The sequence below is a fragment of the Scomber scombrus genome, chromosome 4 (assembly GCF_963691925.1).
Source record: "Scomber scombrus chromosome 4, fScoSco1.1, whole genome shotgun sequence".
Classification (NCBI taxonomy): Eukaryota; Metazoa; Chordata; class Actinopteri; order Scombriformes; family Scombridae; genus Scomber; species Scomber scombrus.
In genome coordinates, this window is record NC_084973.1 from 18,295,171 (window position 1) to 18,315,153 (window position 19,983).

A 19,983-nucleotide genomic window follows, 5' to 3' on the forward strand; every position below is an offset into this window, starting at 1 on the left:
TCTCCCTCCTCCTTCTTCTCTGTGACACATCATGTATAATTAAGCGATATCACTGTTCTTCATGAGGCCAACATCAGTCAGCTGTCATCGATGCTCTACAGCACCACTGTGTGTATGTGTGTGTCTCTGTGTGTGTGTTTGTGTGGAGGGTTCGGTAACCATAGCTCACTTGCATGAAAGATTTAAATGTAGCCACTGAGCCAAAGTTGTGCAATTACGGACATCAATTCACTAGAAATGACTGCATGGCAACGAAATAGCCCATAATAACTGGAACTATATTGATAGCTTGATATATATCCTGCTGACTGGTCTGTTTCTATTTTTGTGCAGGTCACCTTATCAATACATCACTGAAAGAGTCTGTTTTTAAAAATGCATATGGATTTTGTTTTTTTGCTACATTTGCCTTACAAGGAGGGATGTGTGTGTTGCTGGCCTTTTATTTACCATAATTTTTTGTGCGTGGCTGTGTGTGTGTGTGTTTGTGCGTGTGTGTGTGTGTGTGTGTGTTACAAAGGTGGCGTAGCTGGTGTGTGAGCAATGCTGAGGCAGTGCTATTGTTTTCAGCTTGTAGGCATTCTTTGGAGCAAGTTATAAATAGCATCGTTCTTCTATTCTTATCCTGCTTGCCGGAGTCTCTTTGATGCTCCTCCGAAGATGACTAAAGAGAAATAATCCCTTTTCTGACTTTTTTTTGCAATTGAGAGGAGGTAGAGCGCTGAGACGACTTGATAGAAGAGAGGGAGACATCAAAAGACAAGAGTGGTTGATAGGACAAAATGTGGGGTGACATGCTTGGTCGCAATGTGTGAGCTGTGAGAACGATGGCAAGAAAATCAACAGGCTGTAGGAAGGAACAGACGAGGAAACGTGGTGGAATGGCTACGAACGAAGAACAGATTAAGCAGATTAAAACATGAAACAGATTTCAAATGAGACTGGCAGAGTAGGCAGATTTTGAAAAAGGAAGACAAGGTGGCAAAAAAGAAGCAAGGCTAAGCGGAAAGAGTAAAAACAGGCCAATTGTTGATGGAAAATAATCTACGAAAAGGTAGAAAGCCGAGAAAAAAAGGCAAAAATGAACTACAGAGAAAAGTGAAATTACAGTAGAGTATGTCAGAGCTCATCCGTGTAACTGATTGATATTCAGTGTCTTGCTCAAGGATCAGATTATCCTGTTCAAGGACGGTCTCCTTCCACCAGCCAGGAGATGACCACTGCATACTGAGAGTGAGATATTGTCATGCAACAAGCACAATTACAGCACAAAGGCCTTGTTTAGTAATGAATGCATTAATTTATTTACAACTGAGAAGTACATAGTTATTTGTGAAGAAATAATTGAGATCAAATTCTGTGAGTCCAGACGTTTGCATTCTGTAAAACTGTGTGGAGCAAAGTTATTTTTCATTTTCCTCCCATCTTCAACTCTCCTTAAAAATAGAGTGGAATTTGACTCTTTTTGGGACACTGCTTCCTAACATATTTAAAATGTTACAATTACTTATTGAAGCAGGCAGCATGTTCCACACAACCTCCAACATCAAGCTGCTGTAGCATCATTTCAATCACATCTTCAAGTATGGAGAGAAAACTGTAGGTGTCAACAACATCTTTGAAGCTGAACATTATACACAGCACAGACTGTTCTGCGTGTTTGTGTAATTACGTCGTCATCATCTTTGTATGAGTGTGCATATGTGATGTATTAACCCCTTGTTGGATGCACACATCATTACCCGTTGCATCATACTGTTATACAACAGAAAAATGAGAGTGAGGCAGTGACAAGTACACACAGACACAGATGCTTATTTATGTCAAAAACAAACAAACAAACAAACAGGTTCACACTCTTTTTCTTCTTTTTTACACAAAAACACACAGAGCCTCTTTCTTCTCTGTCATGGATTGTTTGTCTGACACAGAAACTTGTACATCCTGTGGCGCAAAGATAAGACAGCTGCTTCAGCGCTCCCACCATGTGCATTGGTGGTGCTGTGGCTACAGTCATGCCATCATCATCACAGCTCTACTCTTTCTCTCTCTCCTGCCATCCTCTGAGTTAGTGTCCAGCTGTACATTGAGTGAGAGTGATGAACATCCATTATAACAGAAACTGGTTCTCCTCCATCCATATATTGATCATTTATGGCCCACCTCTAAGCTTATTAGGCTGGGAACCCAGTGTGTGTGTGTGTGTGTGTGTGTGTGTAGGTGTACATGACATGTTTTATATTGTGTGTTAATTTATGCATGCCTTTGTGCCCACGTTGTGTGTGTGTGTGTGTGTGTGTGTGTGTGTGTGTGTGTGTGTGTGTGTGTGTGTGTGTGTGTGTGTGTGTGTGTGTGTGTGTGTGTGGGCGTGTGTGAAACAAAAGAGAGAGAGCAAGAGAGAGAGAACATGTCTCTGTAGTATTGCAGGTGATTATAAGGTAATTGATTTTTTTCTCCTCCCTCTTGGGGACAAGGTCACAGTCACTGTAGTATGAGAGCTCTTCAAAGGGAAGGCAGGGATTATCCCTTTGATATGTACACATTTTTAGAACAAGTCAAAGTATTCTGATCTACTGTACCATCTTAAATTTATACTGTTATCATCCGTTCAAACTTCACTTAATCCCACATAAACAAAAATGTTAACAAAATACATAATTGATATAGGAAATGACCACTGATCACTTTAAAGTATAGCAGGAACAGAGAAGTTAGTATTTATATGGCACTTTTTGAAAAGAAAAAATACAATGTGCTTCACAATTAAAATAACTGAGCACAAATTACTAAACAGCAAGGATTGTAACTGGCACAAGAACAAGACAGATTTAAAACAGAATGAAAAAAACAGCCTTAAAGGTAGGAAAACCAAGGGAATATAAATGAGTCTTCTTCTTCAGGAAATGTTAAGTCCATATAAGTCAGTTTTATTTATATGCCCCAAAAGCACACATTTGCCTCAATGACTTTACAATCTGTTCAACATCATGGGATAAGGAAAAGGAAGAAAAAAAATAGGAAGAATGGAGAAACAGATGGATGATTTTAGGTGAATAGTGCAGGTATATATGAAGAATGTGGATCAAATCAAATGTTTGCAACCTGCAGAGGCTTCCAAGCAGTGGCAAAACATTAAAACTTCCACTGTTTCACAAACTATCACTTAGATATTCCCTGATATCAGACAGAATTGTGAGCTTAACTTGGTGGAGTGGTTGGATTCAAAGGTGTGGACTTAGGCAAAGTTGGATATTCCAGTAGTAAGAGGTTAAGTGTCCAAACTTCAATAAAAAACTGTGTCATCTACTCTCCTTTTCTTGCCATGCTTTGATGATGATGATGATGATGATGATGATGATAAGGAAGTCCATGAGTCTGTAGCTCCAGGCAAGAGTCCATTACTGTTGTGGGTCAGTGGTTGAAGAGGTTAAACTTAACGGACTCTGTTATGCAGCTCATGAGATCAATACTATACTGGAGTTGTGTGTGTGTTTCAATCTGAGAAATTACATCTTGACTGTCTTTCAATTTTCCCTTTCAGATACAAAACAAAGGCAGCATGGATTTACTACTCACTAACTGCTTACTGATAAATGGTGTGATGATGGGAGGTTACTACAGACAGGGGTGGTGGTGAGGTCAAACACATCTTTCCAAAGGTTTCTCTCCTTAATATAAATTGGATGCGCTCCATAATTCAGCTCGCCTGCTGAAGTGTTTGATCCCCTGCTCTTGTACTCAGCGTAGCCTCAGAAAATGATTTGTATTTCAATCCTGTCTCTAGCTTACTTTTAAAATCTGTTTTAAGATATTACTATGCACACTTTACTAGCTGTATTTTCAAGGAGTCTAGTCTTTGAAATTGATCGAACCCCACTGACCACCGGTGGAACATCTCAAACTTTTGCTGTGCAACCAAATATTGTTCAATCATAGAGAGAATTTTATTTTCAATTCTAAAATATGAAGTATGTCAGTCTGAACTTGAAAATGTTTGTAAAATGATGCACAAACTGTCTGTAATATTTCCTTTTTATGGAATAATGCAGCTGGGTTTGAATATTTCTCTCAGTGTAAATAACATATTCTCTAACTTCAAAAGTTAGAGCAAGCCAGCAGAGAGTGTGTATTTATGAGTCAGTCAGAGAGTGGAATAAGATGATTTAACATGAAATGAAAGGATGTTAAATGGATAAAAAGGTCATGTGGATGAAAAATGTGCTTGGAAATGTGCCTCTACATCCTAGTAGAGAAAAGAAGAGAAGAGGAAAGGGTTTTACCTCTTTTTTATCTTCTGCATTGCTTTTCCCACACCCAGCATCCAGCATATTGATCTGTCTCTGTTGTATCCTGGTCAAGCCTCTGCATCGATCCATTCATTGGCTCGAGGGGTCGACTTTTGGGTGGTAAATATAAACTGGCTTTAGAGATACTGCCACTGTTAATAACAGGAGAACAATGTTGTCACACATACACAAAAGCCTGCTTACACACTTGCCTTAATTGGCAAATAAATTGGCAAATTGGTCCACTAACATCTTAAATCTCCATTTCCCTGAAGTGTAGCAGTAGTGAAAGCAGAGAAAAGCCATGGATTAGTGTAGCATTTGTCTTAATGCCAGGCACTAGGTTTTAAATTGGTTTGTGTGGAGGCAAAGAGGAGCATATCTTTATCTTTAAAGTCCCACTCCTCTCTCCGTCTCCCTTCCGTCACTCCCTCTCTCTGTGTGCAGATGGGAGTGTGTGTTTAGTTTCCTCGCTTAAGGAATTTAACGCTCTTTCACCTCACAGCGTTTTCAGCTCGGCCAGTTAGGTATGCCGTGTCATGTAATAAATCACGTTGAAGTCGATGAGGACCAGTCATAATTGAGCTGGCATGCATATTAATTAAACAACATGCAGCGTTTAACTGGGCCATGGAACCCAGGGTCCTAGTGCATGACTCATTATCACAAAGTCTTGAGATGTGCTCATGATTGTAGGTCAGAAGAAGTTCTTGATAGGCTTTCAATGATTTTAATACTGGGTAATTTACATATTGTTATATAGTTTAATCTAATCGCCTTATTTGGATTAAAGTTAGTCCCCAGCCGATCTGTGAAAAAAACAAAACGTTATTTAACAACATGAACTGCTGTAAGATATTTATAGAATCTCCCTCTAACCTTTTGGAATAAGAAACATTTCATTCCTCAGCATGATAGAGAAGATTTTTAACTTGTTTCCAAAGCTACTACTCTAGGCTCAATTTGTATGATGAGAACCTGTATTTTAGTTTAGTTTTATTATCATTTATACTTATCTACATTTTCTATCATTATTTTTCCATGATTTTTTATTTTCTGACACAGTAATGCATTTTTATTTTTTATAATTTTTTGTGTCATACAAAACAAGCAAGGAGATAGTATGTCATTTCTGGTCACCATCTTTGTTCGCAGTATGAAGGGTTAGGGTTAAAAGGTAAAAGGGTTGAATATCTTTAAAGCAGCTATAATCAATATATTTTTATCACAACAATGTATCAAATGGCAATGTAATGCCAGAGGTGTCTGATTAACCTACAATTATCATACGACACTGCAGCTCCCTTCGGCTTTAAAGAGCTTCATAGCGAATTTCAGCTCATTGTTGAGCTGTCCAACTGCAACATTACAGCTCTGGTTCACTCTCAGCACACTCATACAGTATCTTCTCAGTACCAGAAACAAATGCACACACACAGCTAACAACTAGCTGGTGAACATAGTGGAGCATTTAGTGGCTAAAGAGCCAGATATTTTTCTCAAGAATTGGATGAGAGCGAAAACAGAGCTAAAAGAGAGTGAATATTGGACTTACCAGTAGGTTGCTAGAAATACGACTCCAAATGAATAATAATGTTGCTTTGTTACTGCTGGATGTGTAAATGAGCTGTTTCCTAACATGTCAGCTAGTGATAGTGTTCTGTTAACAAGTAGTTTCCGCTGTTCCCAAGGTGGCCAAAATTATCAGGTGTATCCTGAAAATACCTTAAAAGCAGTTGTTGAACAACCTTCTGAGTTTTTGAAGCATCAGCAAGGGTTCATCTTTCAGAAGAACTGATACTTAGCTCTGTTACTCAAACATAATGATAAAACGCACAGACTGGGGTTAGGTTTGATCATGAATTGTGCCTGATTCCACTCCACAGTGGCAATTTATGGAGGTCAAAGCTAGCAAAAGTTTTTTGTGAATTCAAGACACATGTAGGAATGAATAATTGATTGTAAATGTGTTTTTATATTAGGCATGCTGATGGCGTTTCAGACCTCTTTCTATTTTAGTCTGCTCAGTTTGTGTCTGGACTCAGCTGGCTGCAAAAAGGTTGTTTTTTCTTGACCAAACGTCAGAGGACGGATAGACACACTCGAGGACACACACGTCAAAGTGCACTTTGCTCCTGCTAAACTGAATACACTCTTTGCCGAGGCTCTGTTCAAAGTGTGTGTATGTGTCTGTGTGTTCAAGCGAAGCAGAGAGAAGAGCACTGTGCCATCATTAGGTGAGATCATGTAGAGACAGGATGACCAGGTTAATTATTAATACTCAGCCTTTGGAAACATAAAATATGTATTCAGCCCTTGTTGGACATGACATAGACTCTTTATATCTCTCTTCCTCACTTTGTCTCTCCCTCTCTTCCTCGCTCATCTTAGTCAATCTTCCGATATTTCCTGCATTCACTCTTTTTTTAGCTCTGTTTTCGCCGGCAGACACACTCGTTTCACCCCTTACTTGTGCCACAGTGATATAACAGTAAACCTGAACCAGCCAATAGGGACATCATGTCTGAGAGATCACCCACAGCTGATCGTTGCTGCAGTGATATAACAAAGGTCAGCAGGGACATGCCTCTAACTGTGCAGATTTTAAATACAGAGAAATAAATATAAATACACCAACCTTGTTTGTTTGAGTCTGACATTCCTTCAGAAAAATGGCTGAGCAACTGGGAACCGTGGTTAATTAAATATTGATATGATAATGTGCACTTGAACTGTATATGCGTGATTAGCCTATATGTGAAATCCTTCTGTGCATTGTGTATTGTGTACTTGTTTTATTTTTAATTTGTCTTCATTGTTTGTTGTATTGACCTGGATTTGTCAGCTACTTTTATGTTAGCTTGTTATTGCCACAACTGCTCAACCTGTATTTTCTCTGCTTTGATTGGTAAAGGGCAGTTGCACTCAAATACATGTCATAGGGGCCAAAATCTGAGCATAAAAAGGTGCGATGGCCAGACAGAAAGACTGGTGTGAGTGTTCATTAATGAGATCTTTACTGTATTCATTGTTGTAAATGTAATTGATTTTACAATTATTCACCTGGAGTTTTGATATGACGACTTCAGCTGGTACAGTTTTGTGGTTTGTGCTCCTGTATTCTGGTGATTGTTTTATTCTAAATTGTTTTGTTCTAAATTTGGTCTTGTAGTGGTGTTTGTACATTACCATCATTCTTTTTTTTTAATTGCATTTTTTATAAAGCATTTTTTCTTCATCAGCTGGAGCTCCTTGCTAACTATGGCAACTAACAGGTAGCTGAATGATCAAAAGGGGGGTAAGGTGATACTGATGTGTTAATTTAAAGGCGGTCTGGGTCTGGAGAAATGTTTTTCCCGATCAAGAGTAAATTATTGTTTGGCACGGTTCTGAGTGTAAATGATATAGGGTGAGTTCAGGTAAAGTGGGACAGTTTTTGACAAATCATGCTCTAGACTACATTTCAATCAGAAGAGACAAGTGAATGAGGAAGAAAAACATTTGTTTTATACTGATGATGTTGAAGATTAAGTGTTGTTCAAAGTCTTTGGTAGTTAGATTTGAATTGGGGGACATCAGGTAAATCCCCCATGGAGTCCAGACCTGATGGTGGTGGCTGCTGATGACTCTGCTGCGACTGATAAGGCTGGTGATGAGGTTTATGAAGTGATGAAGTGCACTGATGAATCTGCAAAGACTAGGTGGTGATCTGAAGGTGGTGGGACTTGCACAACACCATCATGAAAGTACTGAGGCAGAGAGGGAGAAAACATATTTAAAAAGACAGCCTCAAGATGATATGCTGACAATGAAAGTGTGTCATTGTGCTATTGGTTAGATGTGGCCAGCTGACGTGAACATCTGACATCTTAATTGAAGCCCAGAGGAATGACAGCAAGGACATTATGAGTGAGCATGCATGAAGGATGGGAATGACAGATGGTTTCAGAAATAAAACTAAAGCTCTTCCTGACTAAACTTTCACTAAAGCTCCATTCGTGTGTCAAATCCAACTTAAGTGATGTTTATTTAACTTAAGTAAATTCATGACTAGATACCTGCCGTGAAATACAGTTTTTAAAGGTAACTAAAATTAAGTTATAACCAAAAAATATATATGACACCCTTGTTCAACAAAGTCTAATTTTCAGGTTGAGACGGACAATACTGTCGGCAAAGTAGGACAGTATTTTATACATGAAATTCATCATGCATATAAGAAAACAAATCTAGATATGTATTAATATCATTGAGTGTATTTAAATGTATATACAGTCAATGATTAATAACATCACATCAGTTTAGCCAAAATTACATCCATACATCCACTTTATTTTTTTCTATTTTTTTCATTCAGTAGAAGTAGACGGAGGTAACAGACATTAAAACAGTAAAATGTGAATACAATTAATTAAACATGAACATTAAATATTAATTAGCACATATCTGCTATTTTTATCACTGTGCTGTTTGGGTTTTTACAATGTTTCATTCGTTCTGTTGCTGAGACATTCACAGGAAATATGTTGCTTTTTTTGTGGCTGTTATATTAACACCTACAGTGTGCTGCAATTACTGCACATAACAGATTATGTACTGAGAAATGGTGCATGACTCAAAAAGAGATGTGAGTCTGCTCTGTTTAGCTCAGTAATCTAACAATTCTGTTGAATTGTTAGATTACTGTGTTTACCAAACATAACACACGTACAGTATCTACAGGAATTTATGTTAATGTGAAATAAAGTCTGACGAGCAGCGGATTACATATACTGCAGTCATAACTGACCGGGGGTCGTGTGAGGTGCTGTTTTGGGGAGCAGTCATGATGAGAAGTTGGCAGTACTTTGCTGTTCTGGGAATCTTCCTTTTAGTTATTTTCCTCTTGTCTAAAATCTGTAGAAACATGGATTATTTAACACAAATGAAAACCAGTTGGCTGTAATGGATGCAAGTGCGTCATTTGGTGATGAGAAAGATGTAAAAGCACCAGCACAGATCTTTCATTCAGTTATTTCTTTGTAATCAAACGCTGCACTGGGTCACAAATGGATATTTCTGAGGGGTCAGACAAAAATGTAAGTGATAAGAAAGAGCTAAATACATTTCTGTTGCACTAATTTATATTTAATTTTTTTTTAAATGTTATAAAAAATACGGGATATTTCCACCACTTGAGGCCTCCAAAAACCTTTCAAAAGAAACAATCAAAGGTTGTTCTGCTCATAAGTCCTCATTAGTCGTGTGGACTTATGAGGACTTATGAGCAGGTTTTCTGCTACAACCATTCAACTGTAAAGCCAGCGTCTGTCAATCACTGACCCTATGGTGCATTTCAGCTGCAAATTACTGCTGGTAGAATTTGCAAACAAAGCCAATGACTCAAACTAATGTCCTCAGCTTGCTTGCTGAAAAAGAACAAAACATACCAACCACTGCTGAAATGGCATGCCCACCTATATTGGACAGAAGAGGAAAAAGCAGGGATATAAGGCGCTTTTCTGCTCAAAGTACATCATAATAATGTCTTTCTCAGCTGAAAGTGAAGGAGGGAGTTGAGACACCTTTCCCAGAAAAACATTAAGTATCCTTAGTGCAAAAGAAGTGTATGAAATGTTTCACAGTCAATGAAAACAATCAGGACAGGTATTTAGAACAAACCAGACATGATAATGCTAGTTTGTTGTCATGGAGACCTGTCGTGGTTTTATAGCATAGTGACATTAGAGTTGATTGACAGTTTTACTGAGAAGCTGCGGCCAAAAAGACAGCTGTGGCTCTCTGTGTCTGTGTGTGTGTTTGTATTTGTGTGTGTGTGTGTGTGTGTGTGTGTGTGTGTGTGTGTGTGTGTGTGTGTGTGTGTGTCCCCGTGCGGCAGTAAGTAAATCACAACGAAGGGCAAACAGACAATTTCCTAGTGAATCAATCAGTCCTGCTTAACTGAGCATGGATTCTTCCTCCATCAGCAGGTTATGGAGCAGTTATAGAAAACAAGCACTCACATACACATCAACACACATACACAATCACTTGAGGGAACACATGATGCATACCATATGACAAAATGACAATCTGATGAACATCGACAGCTTTAGTAGAAAGGTTAGGAAGGTGAGAATGGAAAATGTATTTGTTCAGAGTCAGCTTGTGTGTGCTGACTGTAAATAAATCAAACAACATATGCATATTCAGTTTTATGCCACAGCTTGCTGTACATACATTTGAGAGTTATTTTGTGCTAAGCTGCACACATTTTTGCCTGCCGTGTGCATGCCTGTATGTGATGAGTAGATATTGACTGAGGGGCAGGTAATAAATGCAGAGTGATTATTGATCGCTCTGTGTCTGCACTGTGTTTATGAACTGCATGTAGGTTATATTTGCTGGCTTGAGTCTGGATGTGACCCACAGCAGATGCTGTATATCATCACCAAGAGGTCTAAAATTGCTGATATATTTCTTCCCGCTAACATGTTTCACCATCATAAAACTATGTGTGCATCACAGAAATGCTACCCAAGAGGGGATTGTTTGCTGCAGTCACAGGCAGGAGAGGTTTATGAGATTCGTCAGCATGGATAGAAAGTGTTTTTTGATCAGATTGTTTGGCACCCGAAAAACTTCCCGGACTGACGTTTTTATTGTGTTTTTGTGTTTTATTTCTTTACAGAGAGACACCAAAGGCCAATTCCTGTTGGATCATGTGTGTAACCACTACAACCTACTCGAGAAAGACTACTTTGGTATTCGATATGTGGATCCTGAGAAACAGAGGGTAACTGCAGTACTGTCTGACAACACAAAACTTCAACTAATAGTATTTTCATAATGATTCATCTGTTAATCATATGTATTTGTAATTGATCAATGTTGTTAAGTCTATAAAATATCAAAAAAGAGTGAGAAATTACACAAAGTGATGTCTTCAAATTGACAGTCCAAAGATATTCAAGTTGAAATGATATCAAACAGAGAAAAAGCAAATCATCATGTTTAAAAAGCTTGAAGGGTTTCTCATGTAGCTTGATGTTAGATATAAATGATTTTGTGATCATCAGAATTGTTGATGAGTAATTTCCTTTGGTTGACTAATTGATTACTTGATCTAATCAACTGTTAAACGCCATGTGCATCTCAATCAGTGATCATAATCTGGATGCTTCCAGTCTCTAGATTTTAACCTGAGGCAAAACACATTTGTTTATATTGAGTTGTCATTAATTATTGCAATGAAAGGAAATAATAACCATTTTGTAAATCTCCCTCTGCTGTTTTGCCTATGAAACAAGATCTATTTGTCAACACATTAATGATGCAAATGTTGCCCCTTCCAAAAAAATATACTACAAACCTTCACATAATCACAGCAGAAGAACAAAAATAAAGAAACTGATTAAGCACTCAAAGAGGAAACAGCTCCACTGAGCCATCGTGGCCTAAATGGGAATGTTGGATCTCAGTCAGCAGCAGTTACAACTTCAAATGACAAATAATGACAAGATCAGCCTCCATAATTCTGACAGCCCACACACAGAAGGGACCAGATGCTTCGTCTCAACAGAAGCTCAGCTGGCCTCGAGTTGTATTTAAAATGCAAAACCAGACTGAAATAACAACAAACAAACTCCAGCAAGAGGTGTTACAACACAAAAGGAATCAGTACAGTACAGTGCAGTTTAAAAAAACATAGCTACAATAGAATAAAGGCTCTGAATTATGGGGTAGAGCTTTTTAAAACTGTGGACTAAAACTACAAAGTAATCATAGACATTATAAGACATTAAAAGTCCATCCAGCAGGGTCAGAATGGCCAAGACTTTATATAATATAATATAATATAATGTATAATAAAAAACGAAACATATCAATCAATGATGCATTCAGGCACATAAAATTTCACAATGTAAACTGTCTGATGTTTTCAACACATTGCTAAAGGTAAAGCAATGTGTCATTCAATAATTTGTAAGAAATATGAAAATATTTTTGATTTAGAAAATTAGTTGAAACTGTTATATGTTAATCTTATCTGTTCTCTGAGAGAACATCTGTATTTTCGAGTAACATCTAACTTGTTTCTCTCTTTCTCCCTCTCTTTCCCTCTCCCTCTCCCTCTCTCTCTCAGCACTGGCTGGAGCCCAATAAGCCTGTGGTGAGGCAAATGAAGTGTAAGTGTCCTTTCTGTTTCTTTCTGTTTCTGTGTTTGTCTCCGTAGGACCAAGCGTCAGTTTGAAGGGGTCAGATAACACCACAGGGACTCAAACACACATAGGGTCATAACATCATACATGCAACAGTGCTACAGCCACTTAGACATACATCAAATACATATAGCCCATATACATATAGCCTATTACATAAAAGCTGATTATGTATGGTAAATGCATGCTTTAAGGTCATAGGAGCCTATATCTGCAGGAGATAGTGCTAACATTATGATTAGTGACAGAGCCAGACAATATCAGACAGCGACTTTTTCAGAAGAACACCACAGGGGGGCAAACAAAGGCACAACACAGACAAAGTGACAAGCAGAGGTTCTCATAACCACAGTCACAGCCAGAGGGACACCTGTCCCAAAAAGGAAATAAACTAACACCAAAGTGAAATACACAGACATGGCATGAGTAAACAAGCTCACAGCAGAGAGATTAATTGACAAACATGTACAGTAAACAGGCTTAAGGTTTTAAGTGGGTGTGCAAGCTGACCAGTGACAAGTGTCATGACACTTAAGATAATATGATAATACAAATGAGGAAATATATATATTTTTTACACCTAGAGAAATTAACATCAAGACTTATTCTACAGTATTGTACCAGCGAGTACCATTGATTGCCATCGCCACAGAAAGGATGCAGGTTTCCCTTGAGCATAAATTTGCTCCAAATTGTCCCTTGACCATTGTCACGGTTTTCTGCTTCTCAGCAGCATGCCAGCTTTCCTAACTTTTTCCCTTCCCTCTAGGCTTTTGCCTCTGACAGACTCATGATAGATAAGACCTGCCTTTTTTTCTCCAATGTTCTGCAACCGATCAATGTGAAAATAACAACCATTTGACTATGACACAAGTAATCACACGTTATAGCACTTTAATTGGCCAGTCAGCTTAAAAAATACCCATGCAACATTACACTGAAGTGAACTGTGAGTGACATTTCATGCTGGAAGCAAATGTTATACTGAATAAATTACTTCGGGAATGGAAAGTCTAAAGAACAAGGAAGGATGATGCTTTTCTTCATTTGGCAGTTACATTTCATACAAGCATTTCTTGAAAGAAAACTAAATCAAGAAGAAACATTTTACATGTTGACCAGCACACCTAGTTACTGTTCTTCTGCCTCTAACTGATTGTCTGGTATCTAGTGTAAAAAGATGGCCTCGTCCTTTGATTCTTATGTATTGGCACCTAAACCTGATAAAATAAATTTTCTTTTAAATGTACTCTGCTGCAAATTAATTGTAATCAGCAAAGAAAAAGCGACTGACCCAAGAGCGTAAGGGTCATTACTAACAACTTTTTTATGTTAACAGCTTTTATAAATTTCTTTCTTTTATTCCTTCCAACTCTGTAATATTTGTGTCTTTCTTTGTGTCTCACTCTTTTCTCCTCCCAGAGAAGAGAGTAAACTTTTCTGTCTTGAGTTCGCTCACTCCTTTAATGACTGTCCCGCTATAAATGAATAAAGGAGCTATTAGTGGTGCATTCTGCTCCATCAGAACATGTGCAAGATGACAGGAGGAGGAGGGAGGATGAGGAGATCAGAGAAAATTAGAATGAGAGATGGAGATGGAGGAGGAAAGAAGGGGAGGTGGGGGGGGCAAGAGTGTTAAAGCGGAAAATCTGTGAGGTTTATTCAGAGGAGAGAGAGAAGATACAGTGATAGATAAAGTAACTAAAGAAAGAAAGTCAGATTAAGGAAGAAAAGAGAAACGAGAGTAAAGAGAAGAACGGAGAGACATGTTGATATGAGAGAGTCTGACAGAGTGAAATGAATAAAAAGAGGGGAGAGAGCGATGGAGGGCGAGTGGTGGATAGATCTGAGTCATACTGACACATCAGTTCCCCCTGTGGCACAATTTATTCTCGAATCAGGATGTGTGGTGTGTTTTATTTCCTTTTTGTGTATCTCAGCTTATGTACGTATATGTCACATTTATATATGTGTGTGTGTGTGTGTGTGTGTGTGTGTGTGTGTGTGTGTGTGTGTGTGTGTGTGTGTGTGTGTGTGTGAATTCAGTTTCTCTTAAATGTTTTCAAAAAGAGCATCTTGGTCCCTTAAGCCTGAGCAAATAAGCAGCTCGAGTTTTTTGGGAGCGGGTGGGAGGATTGCGTCTTTCATATTGCTCAGCATGTATTATGTAGATGTGTTCTGTTTTTCATAGCGGGATAAAACCGCTGAGTATCAAACCATTAAAGACAGAGGGCCACTGTAAAGATTTCTGGTCCCATGTTAGATGATTATTCCTCCTCCTCTGCCATGTTGATCACTCTCCTCTTTTCCTTGTTTGTCTCTCTTGCTTTGTTCTACTTACTTACTATAATTTGAGATTATTCTGTATCTTCTTTTTGCGCCATTTATCTTCTGTGAAACTAATCCATATCAGATCCCTGTGTTCACACTCAAAATAACATGCGTATTCTAAATTTCACACATTAGCTTAACGTACACGGACAGCCAAATTACCGCCTGCAGTGCCTGCGAACATGACAGAAATAATAATTCAAGCTGGAGGGTGAACCAGACGTGGACACCTGGGTCAGTCAGGGCAAAGAGGAAACGTCTAGGCCGGGACAGGGTGTCACTAACACATTTTGTCTGCTCTCTTAGCTGGAAGTGATGAGTGGGAAATAAAGAAGAGGGAGTACATGACCTTGTATTATCAATATTGTTGTATATAGAGAATATACATCTTCCTAATGAGAATATTTGTGAAATACTGTGAATTGCAGTGACATAAAAACGCATTTTGATAAAAATTGCTCTGCCACCTATCCAACTTCACAGGCTGCACTGATGGATTTTAAAACTTATTTTGCTGTTGACGCCTTAATTAATGATCATTGTTACTGCAAGGTGTGCTCTATCAATTTCATCATTTAACGTTATTGGAAAAGAAAATTCTGCTCCCTATTTTATAAAGTGTGGTCTGACATGCACTCATTAATTCCTCTGTTGTCACCGTATGTGAAGCGTTTCACCGAATATTAATTTATTTAACAGCTGGCATGAATGAATGAAAGCTGAAAATATAGCGACGACGTGTTGGTCTGATAATTAAAGTTGTAAGAGAGGTTGGTTTTTTTAATCCTCTTTTGCTCCAGTCGCAGCATGAGGGAAAAAATAATAGTTTTATAGACTGATCTGATATGAGGAGGTTGATCTCCTTGACATCCAAAGAGTGTCTTTTCCCCAGTGTTCCCTTGTCGGTGACATAAGACACACATGTTTTACCTTGTGCAGCTGCAGCCTTTATGTTAATCTGACAGCATTCAATTCAAACTTGTTGAAAGTTGAAAGTGATATGGAAGTTTTACTTTGTCCGTCTTAGTGAGATTACCATTGTGACTTTTATATAAAAGTGACCTTCAGACATGAGATGTTTAATTTTGATCAGGTTAATGTGAATGTTTGAAGGTCTGAAAGTGGCCTCAGATATATGTCCACATAATAAATGACACTATAGGTAACTAAAATATTTCAAGAAGTGTTTTTTCTGTTTACACATTTAATAAAAACTTCCTGATACACACACAAATGCGCTCACATGTGGCATAAACTCTTCCAAAAAGACTAAATTGTTTGTCATCGCCTTCCAAAACGACAAATCATCTTACAACTCTATCAGTAGGATGACACTGTTTGTGAGTAACCGTTAGAAAAATAGTGTCACAAAACTTAACCAGTTAAGTTTAGAGGAAAGACTGCAGTCATGGTCAAAAACAACACAACAAACATAAAAGAAAACACATTTCCTGTTGATGCAAACTGCCACTCCCACACTCTCAAAAATGATTTATACTGTACATAATGCAGATGTGTTTGCTTCGTTGAGTAAACTTTGAATATTTTTGCGTCAGTGTGTGTGTGTGTGTGTGTGTGTGTGTGTGTGTGCGCGTGTGCACGTGCATATGTGTTTGTACACAGTTTTGAATTTTGTTTGATCTGGTAGACCCCAGGAGGCATTTTAAGAACTTGCTGTCGTTTGGTCTTAGCTCCACAGCCTGTCACTGACTGTGTGTGTGTGTGTGTGTGTATGTGTATGTGTGTTATATCTGATAAGTGTGTATTACGGTAACTGCATCTTTTGTACGTATGTGTTACCGTGCATATTTAAGTACAATTCTAAGCTCAGATCCTCTCTCACAGCAACTGCACACGCATGCACACTCACAGTCAGAAATAAAATGCTTTAGGACTCAGATCAAAGGAAAAGAAACACCCCAGTTCAAGTGAGGCTGTGTGTGTGTGTGTGTGTGTGTGTGTGTGTGTGTGTGTGTGTGTGTGTGTGTGTGTGTGTGTGTGTGTGTGTGTGTGTGTGTGTGTGCGTACGTGATGTGTGCGTACGTGATGTGTAATTACTGTAATTATCAAATGACTAATCAGTATTAAAGGCATACCGATTTCTTTTTGTCTCCCACTTCTTTTCCTTTTCTTCTCTACTTTCTGTCTCCTTCAACTCTCCTCACACTTTTCTCTTGACATTTCTTCTTTCCTCATGCTCATGTGTGTCTCTTGTCTTTAGCAGCCGAGCAGCCCTTCACTATGTGCTTCCGGGTCAAGTTTTATCCCCACGAGCCGATGAAAATCAAGGAGGAGCTCACGAGGTAAAAGCAAATTCAGACAATAAATGTTTCAGGAGTGACGCACTGCAATCACTGCATACTGTACCCTAAAAAACATTTCTTCCACTTCCATGTTTTTCCTTCTCTTAGACATTATAGTGATAATTATAGATGCTAACTCATCAGGGACTCGATTTTTGTGTTGTCCGACCCATCTGAGCTGCCGTGTCTCACCATCTCTGCTTTTTCTATCCTCTTTCCTTCCCTCATCCCATCTTGCATCTCTCTGCCCTTCCTCCTGTCCAGATCTCACCCATTTTTACTCCCTCTGTCTGTAGTTTCAGCCCTAAGGTGTCTCCTCCTTCCCTTCTGTCAGTGTCTCTTTGTCCTTTCTCTCCCTTTACTTCATCAGAGCTCCACCTCGTCCCTCGTGTGTCTCTCTAACATCATCAGTATTATAAAAGCTGCTTTACAGCCTGTCTCTCACCTTCAGCTTCTTTTGAGATCTTCAGTTTCTGATAAGTCTCAGTTATCAGGCTCTCTTTTTTATCTATATTTTGTCCACCCACATCTCATGCTCTCATATTTGAACACCTTTTTTTTAATGTTGTTCTCCTGTCAGTTTTTGTTCTTTACCTTGTCTTAAAGAAAAAAAAACTGTTTTCACTTGTCTCACCATTATACTAGCACTCTAAAAGTAGATATAAAATTAATTTAAAGTTGAGCTGAGTTTGGAAAGTTTAAACCATACTGCAGTTGAACTCATAGCCCTCGGTGTTAAGTGTTTTCATAAAAATCCCCAAAATTGTACATTATGCTGTGAGCTGTTTGTGCTCCAGATCGCAGCATGAAATGTGAAGTCTGCCAGTATCCTCATCAACTTTACATTTTTCACAAATATTATAAACAAGGAAAACAAATAGCTCAGTATCCTTAGAAATGACTTCCATACAGGATGATTACATACCTCACAAAGTATGTCCAGGTGTGTAGTGTGTCTGACTTTAATACAGCACAGACAATGCAGAAAGTAAAGCTTCTGAACACACCGGTACTTAAGCTTATCTGGAGTTTTGCAGAATAATTATCTGGCAACAGGGTTTCCAAAAAAAAGTTGTAATTTAAAAGTGGTCTGCACTGATGTAACATGCTCACTGATCACATAGTAAAACAGTCTGACCTAAACAAACATCACATTGTAAATGAGAAGGGTAATAATGAGCCCCATAGTGGGAGCAGATGAGCCGAAGGGAGAGAGGAAGAAAATAAAGGAAAAGAAAAAAGAGAAACTAACAGGAAAAAAATATATGGATAAAGAAAGCCAAATAGAAAAGTTCAGTATGTAACAGAGAAAAAGAATAATTATAACTGTGGCAATCATTTTAATGTGTGTGTGTGTTTTTTTTTTAGACCAATTGGAGGAAGCGTTATGCGGCTACGGACTAAATCTATAAATAAAACTGTTTAGCCACAGCAGCAGGCTTTCCTCTCCATTCAATCTTTCATGCTTTGCTTCTGCTGCTTCCGTCACCGTAGTTCAAAAACAAATTCAATGAGTCAGTCAACTCTGTAGCATAAGTGGCCGAGGTCGTCTGGAGCCTCCTCTGGAAACTCATCGGTATCCATGGCAACAAATGTCCCTAGTTTCAGCACCCCTGTCATTTGTCGTTTCCTTGGCAACGCAAAACAATTCAGCATGTCAGCAGCATGCCTTAACTTTCCTCCGTTGAAGTCGTTGCCATAGTAACTACAGCGCCAGTCCCCTCTGTATGGTAGTTGTCTCCATGGCAATACTCTCGTTTCTCTAATCTCTAATTTCTCCAAAGGACTGAGGTCATGTCGATTTTATGGATTTTAGCATCATCTGGAAATGTTATGACACAGCAACACTGATATTCATTTTTGATTAACTTAATATACATTAACATTCTTCAATTAATGCTCATATTACAGAATACATATTAAGTACACTCTTTATTTTAATAAGTCATGATTGAATTATTGTTATTTATTTTTTAAACCTTTATTTAAACAGGAAGTCACATTGAGATTAAAACCTTGTTTGCAAGAAATATTTGTCCAAATAATTCTATTGAAATTCTATTGCAATATTTTGAAGCCATACAATTGCTTATTGTGGATTTGAGTTAATTTGGGTTAATCGTCACATGAAATTGATCAAAATGAGTAAAACAGTCTTTGTTTCATTCATAGTTTACTTTAAAAAGGTTATAGTGGAATTTTGTAATTTATCTTTGATACAAATGACAATATTATTTTCTTTTCTCACCTCCCCTCATCTCCATTTATGTGTGTGTGTGTGTGTGTGTGTGTGCTTGTTGTGTTTGTGTGTCCAGGTATCTCCTGTACCTCCAGCTGAAGAGAGATATCTACCATGGCCGTCTCCTCTGTCCCTTCGCTGAAGCTGCCTATCTGGGTGCCTGCATCATACAGGGTGAGGCCTGTCGACTGTCAATGAATTTGATTTAGAAGCACTGATATATATTAGTGATGGAGCATGTTATCAGTAAATCCCCACTCATAATGATTATATTTGATATTTAAGATTCACTCAGAGGAAACTTTTTACTCATACAGCAGCTGAACAGAGCTCACCAGCTCTTCCTGTTTCTGTTTTTTGTCTGTCTGTCATTCTGGTTTTGCTGCACTTTTATCACACTTTAAACACAATCCAGATATGACTTGTGTTGTGTGGTTTATAGTAGTTGATGTGTACATAACAATAGCAGCCCTGACAGCTATTTCAGGCAGCCAAATTGAGTCACTCCAATACTTATCCATCTTTTAATCATAGTGGTGTATTTAAGCTCTGCTCACTGCATCCTTGCTGCCACACCGCTCACCTGAAAGCTGCTCTATGTTGTCACTTGCTGCTAGTGCCAC

The 19,983-nt window shown here is 38.4% G+C and overlaps 1 protein-coding gene across 1 annotated transcript in view; it reads left to right on the top strand.

Annotated features, from left to right (window-relative positions):
- Positions 1 to 19,983, top strand: part of frmd3 (FERM domain containing 3) — a 51,203-nt gene that overhangs the window by 3,994 nt on the left and 27,226 nt on the right. The window contains exons 2-5 of the mRNA XM_062417155.1: positions 10,957 to 11,061; positions 12,412 to 12,454; positions 17,040 to 17,121; positions 19,437 to 19,534. Coding sequence (XP_062273139.1) covers positions 10,957 to 11,061; positions 12,412 to 12,454; positions 17,040 to 17,121; positions 19,437 to 19,534 — 328 coding nt within the window. The remainder of the gene's footprint in view (positions 1 to 10,956; positions 11,062 to 12,411; positions 12,455 to 17,039; positions 17,122 to 19,436; positions 19,535 to 19,983) is intronic.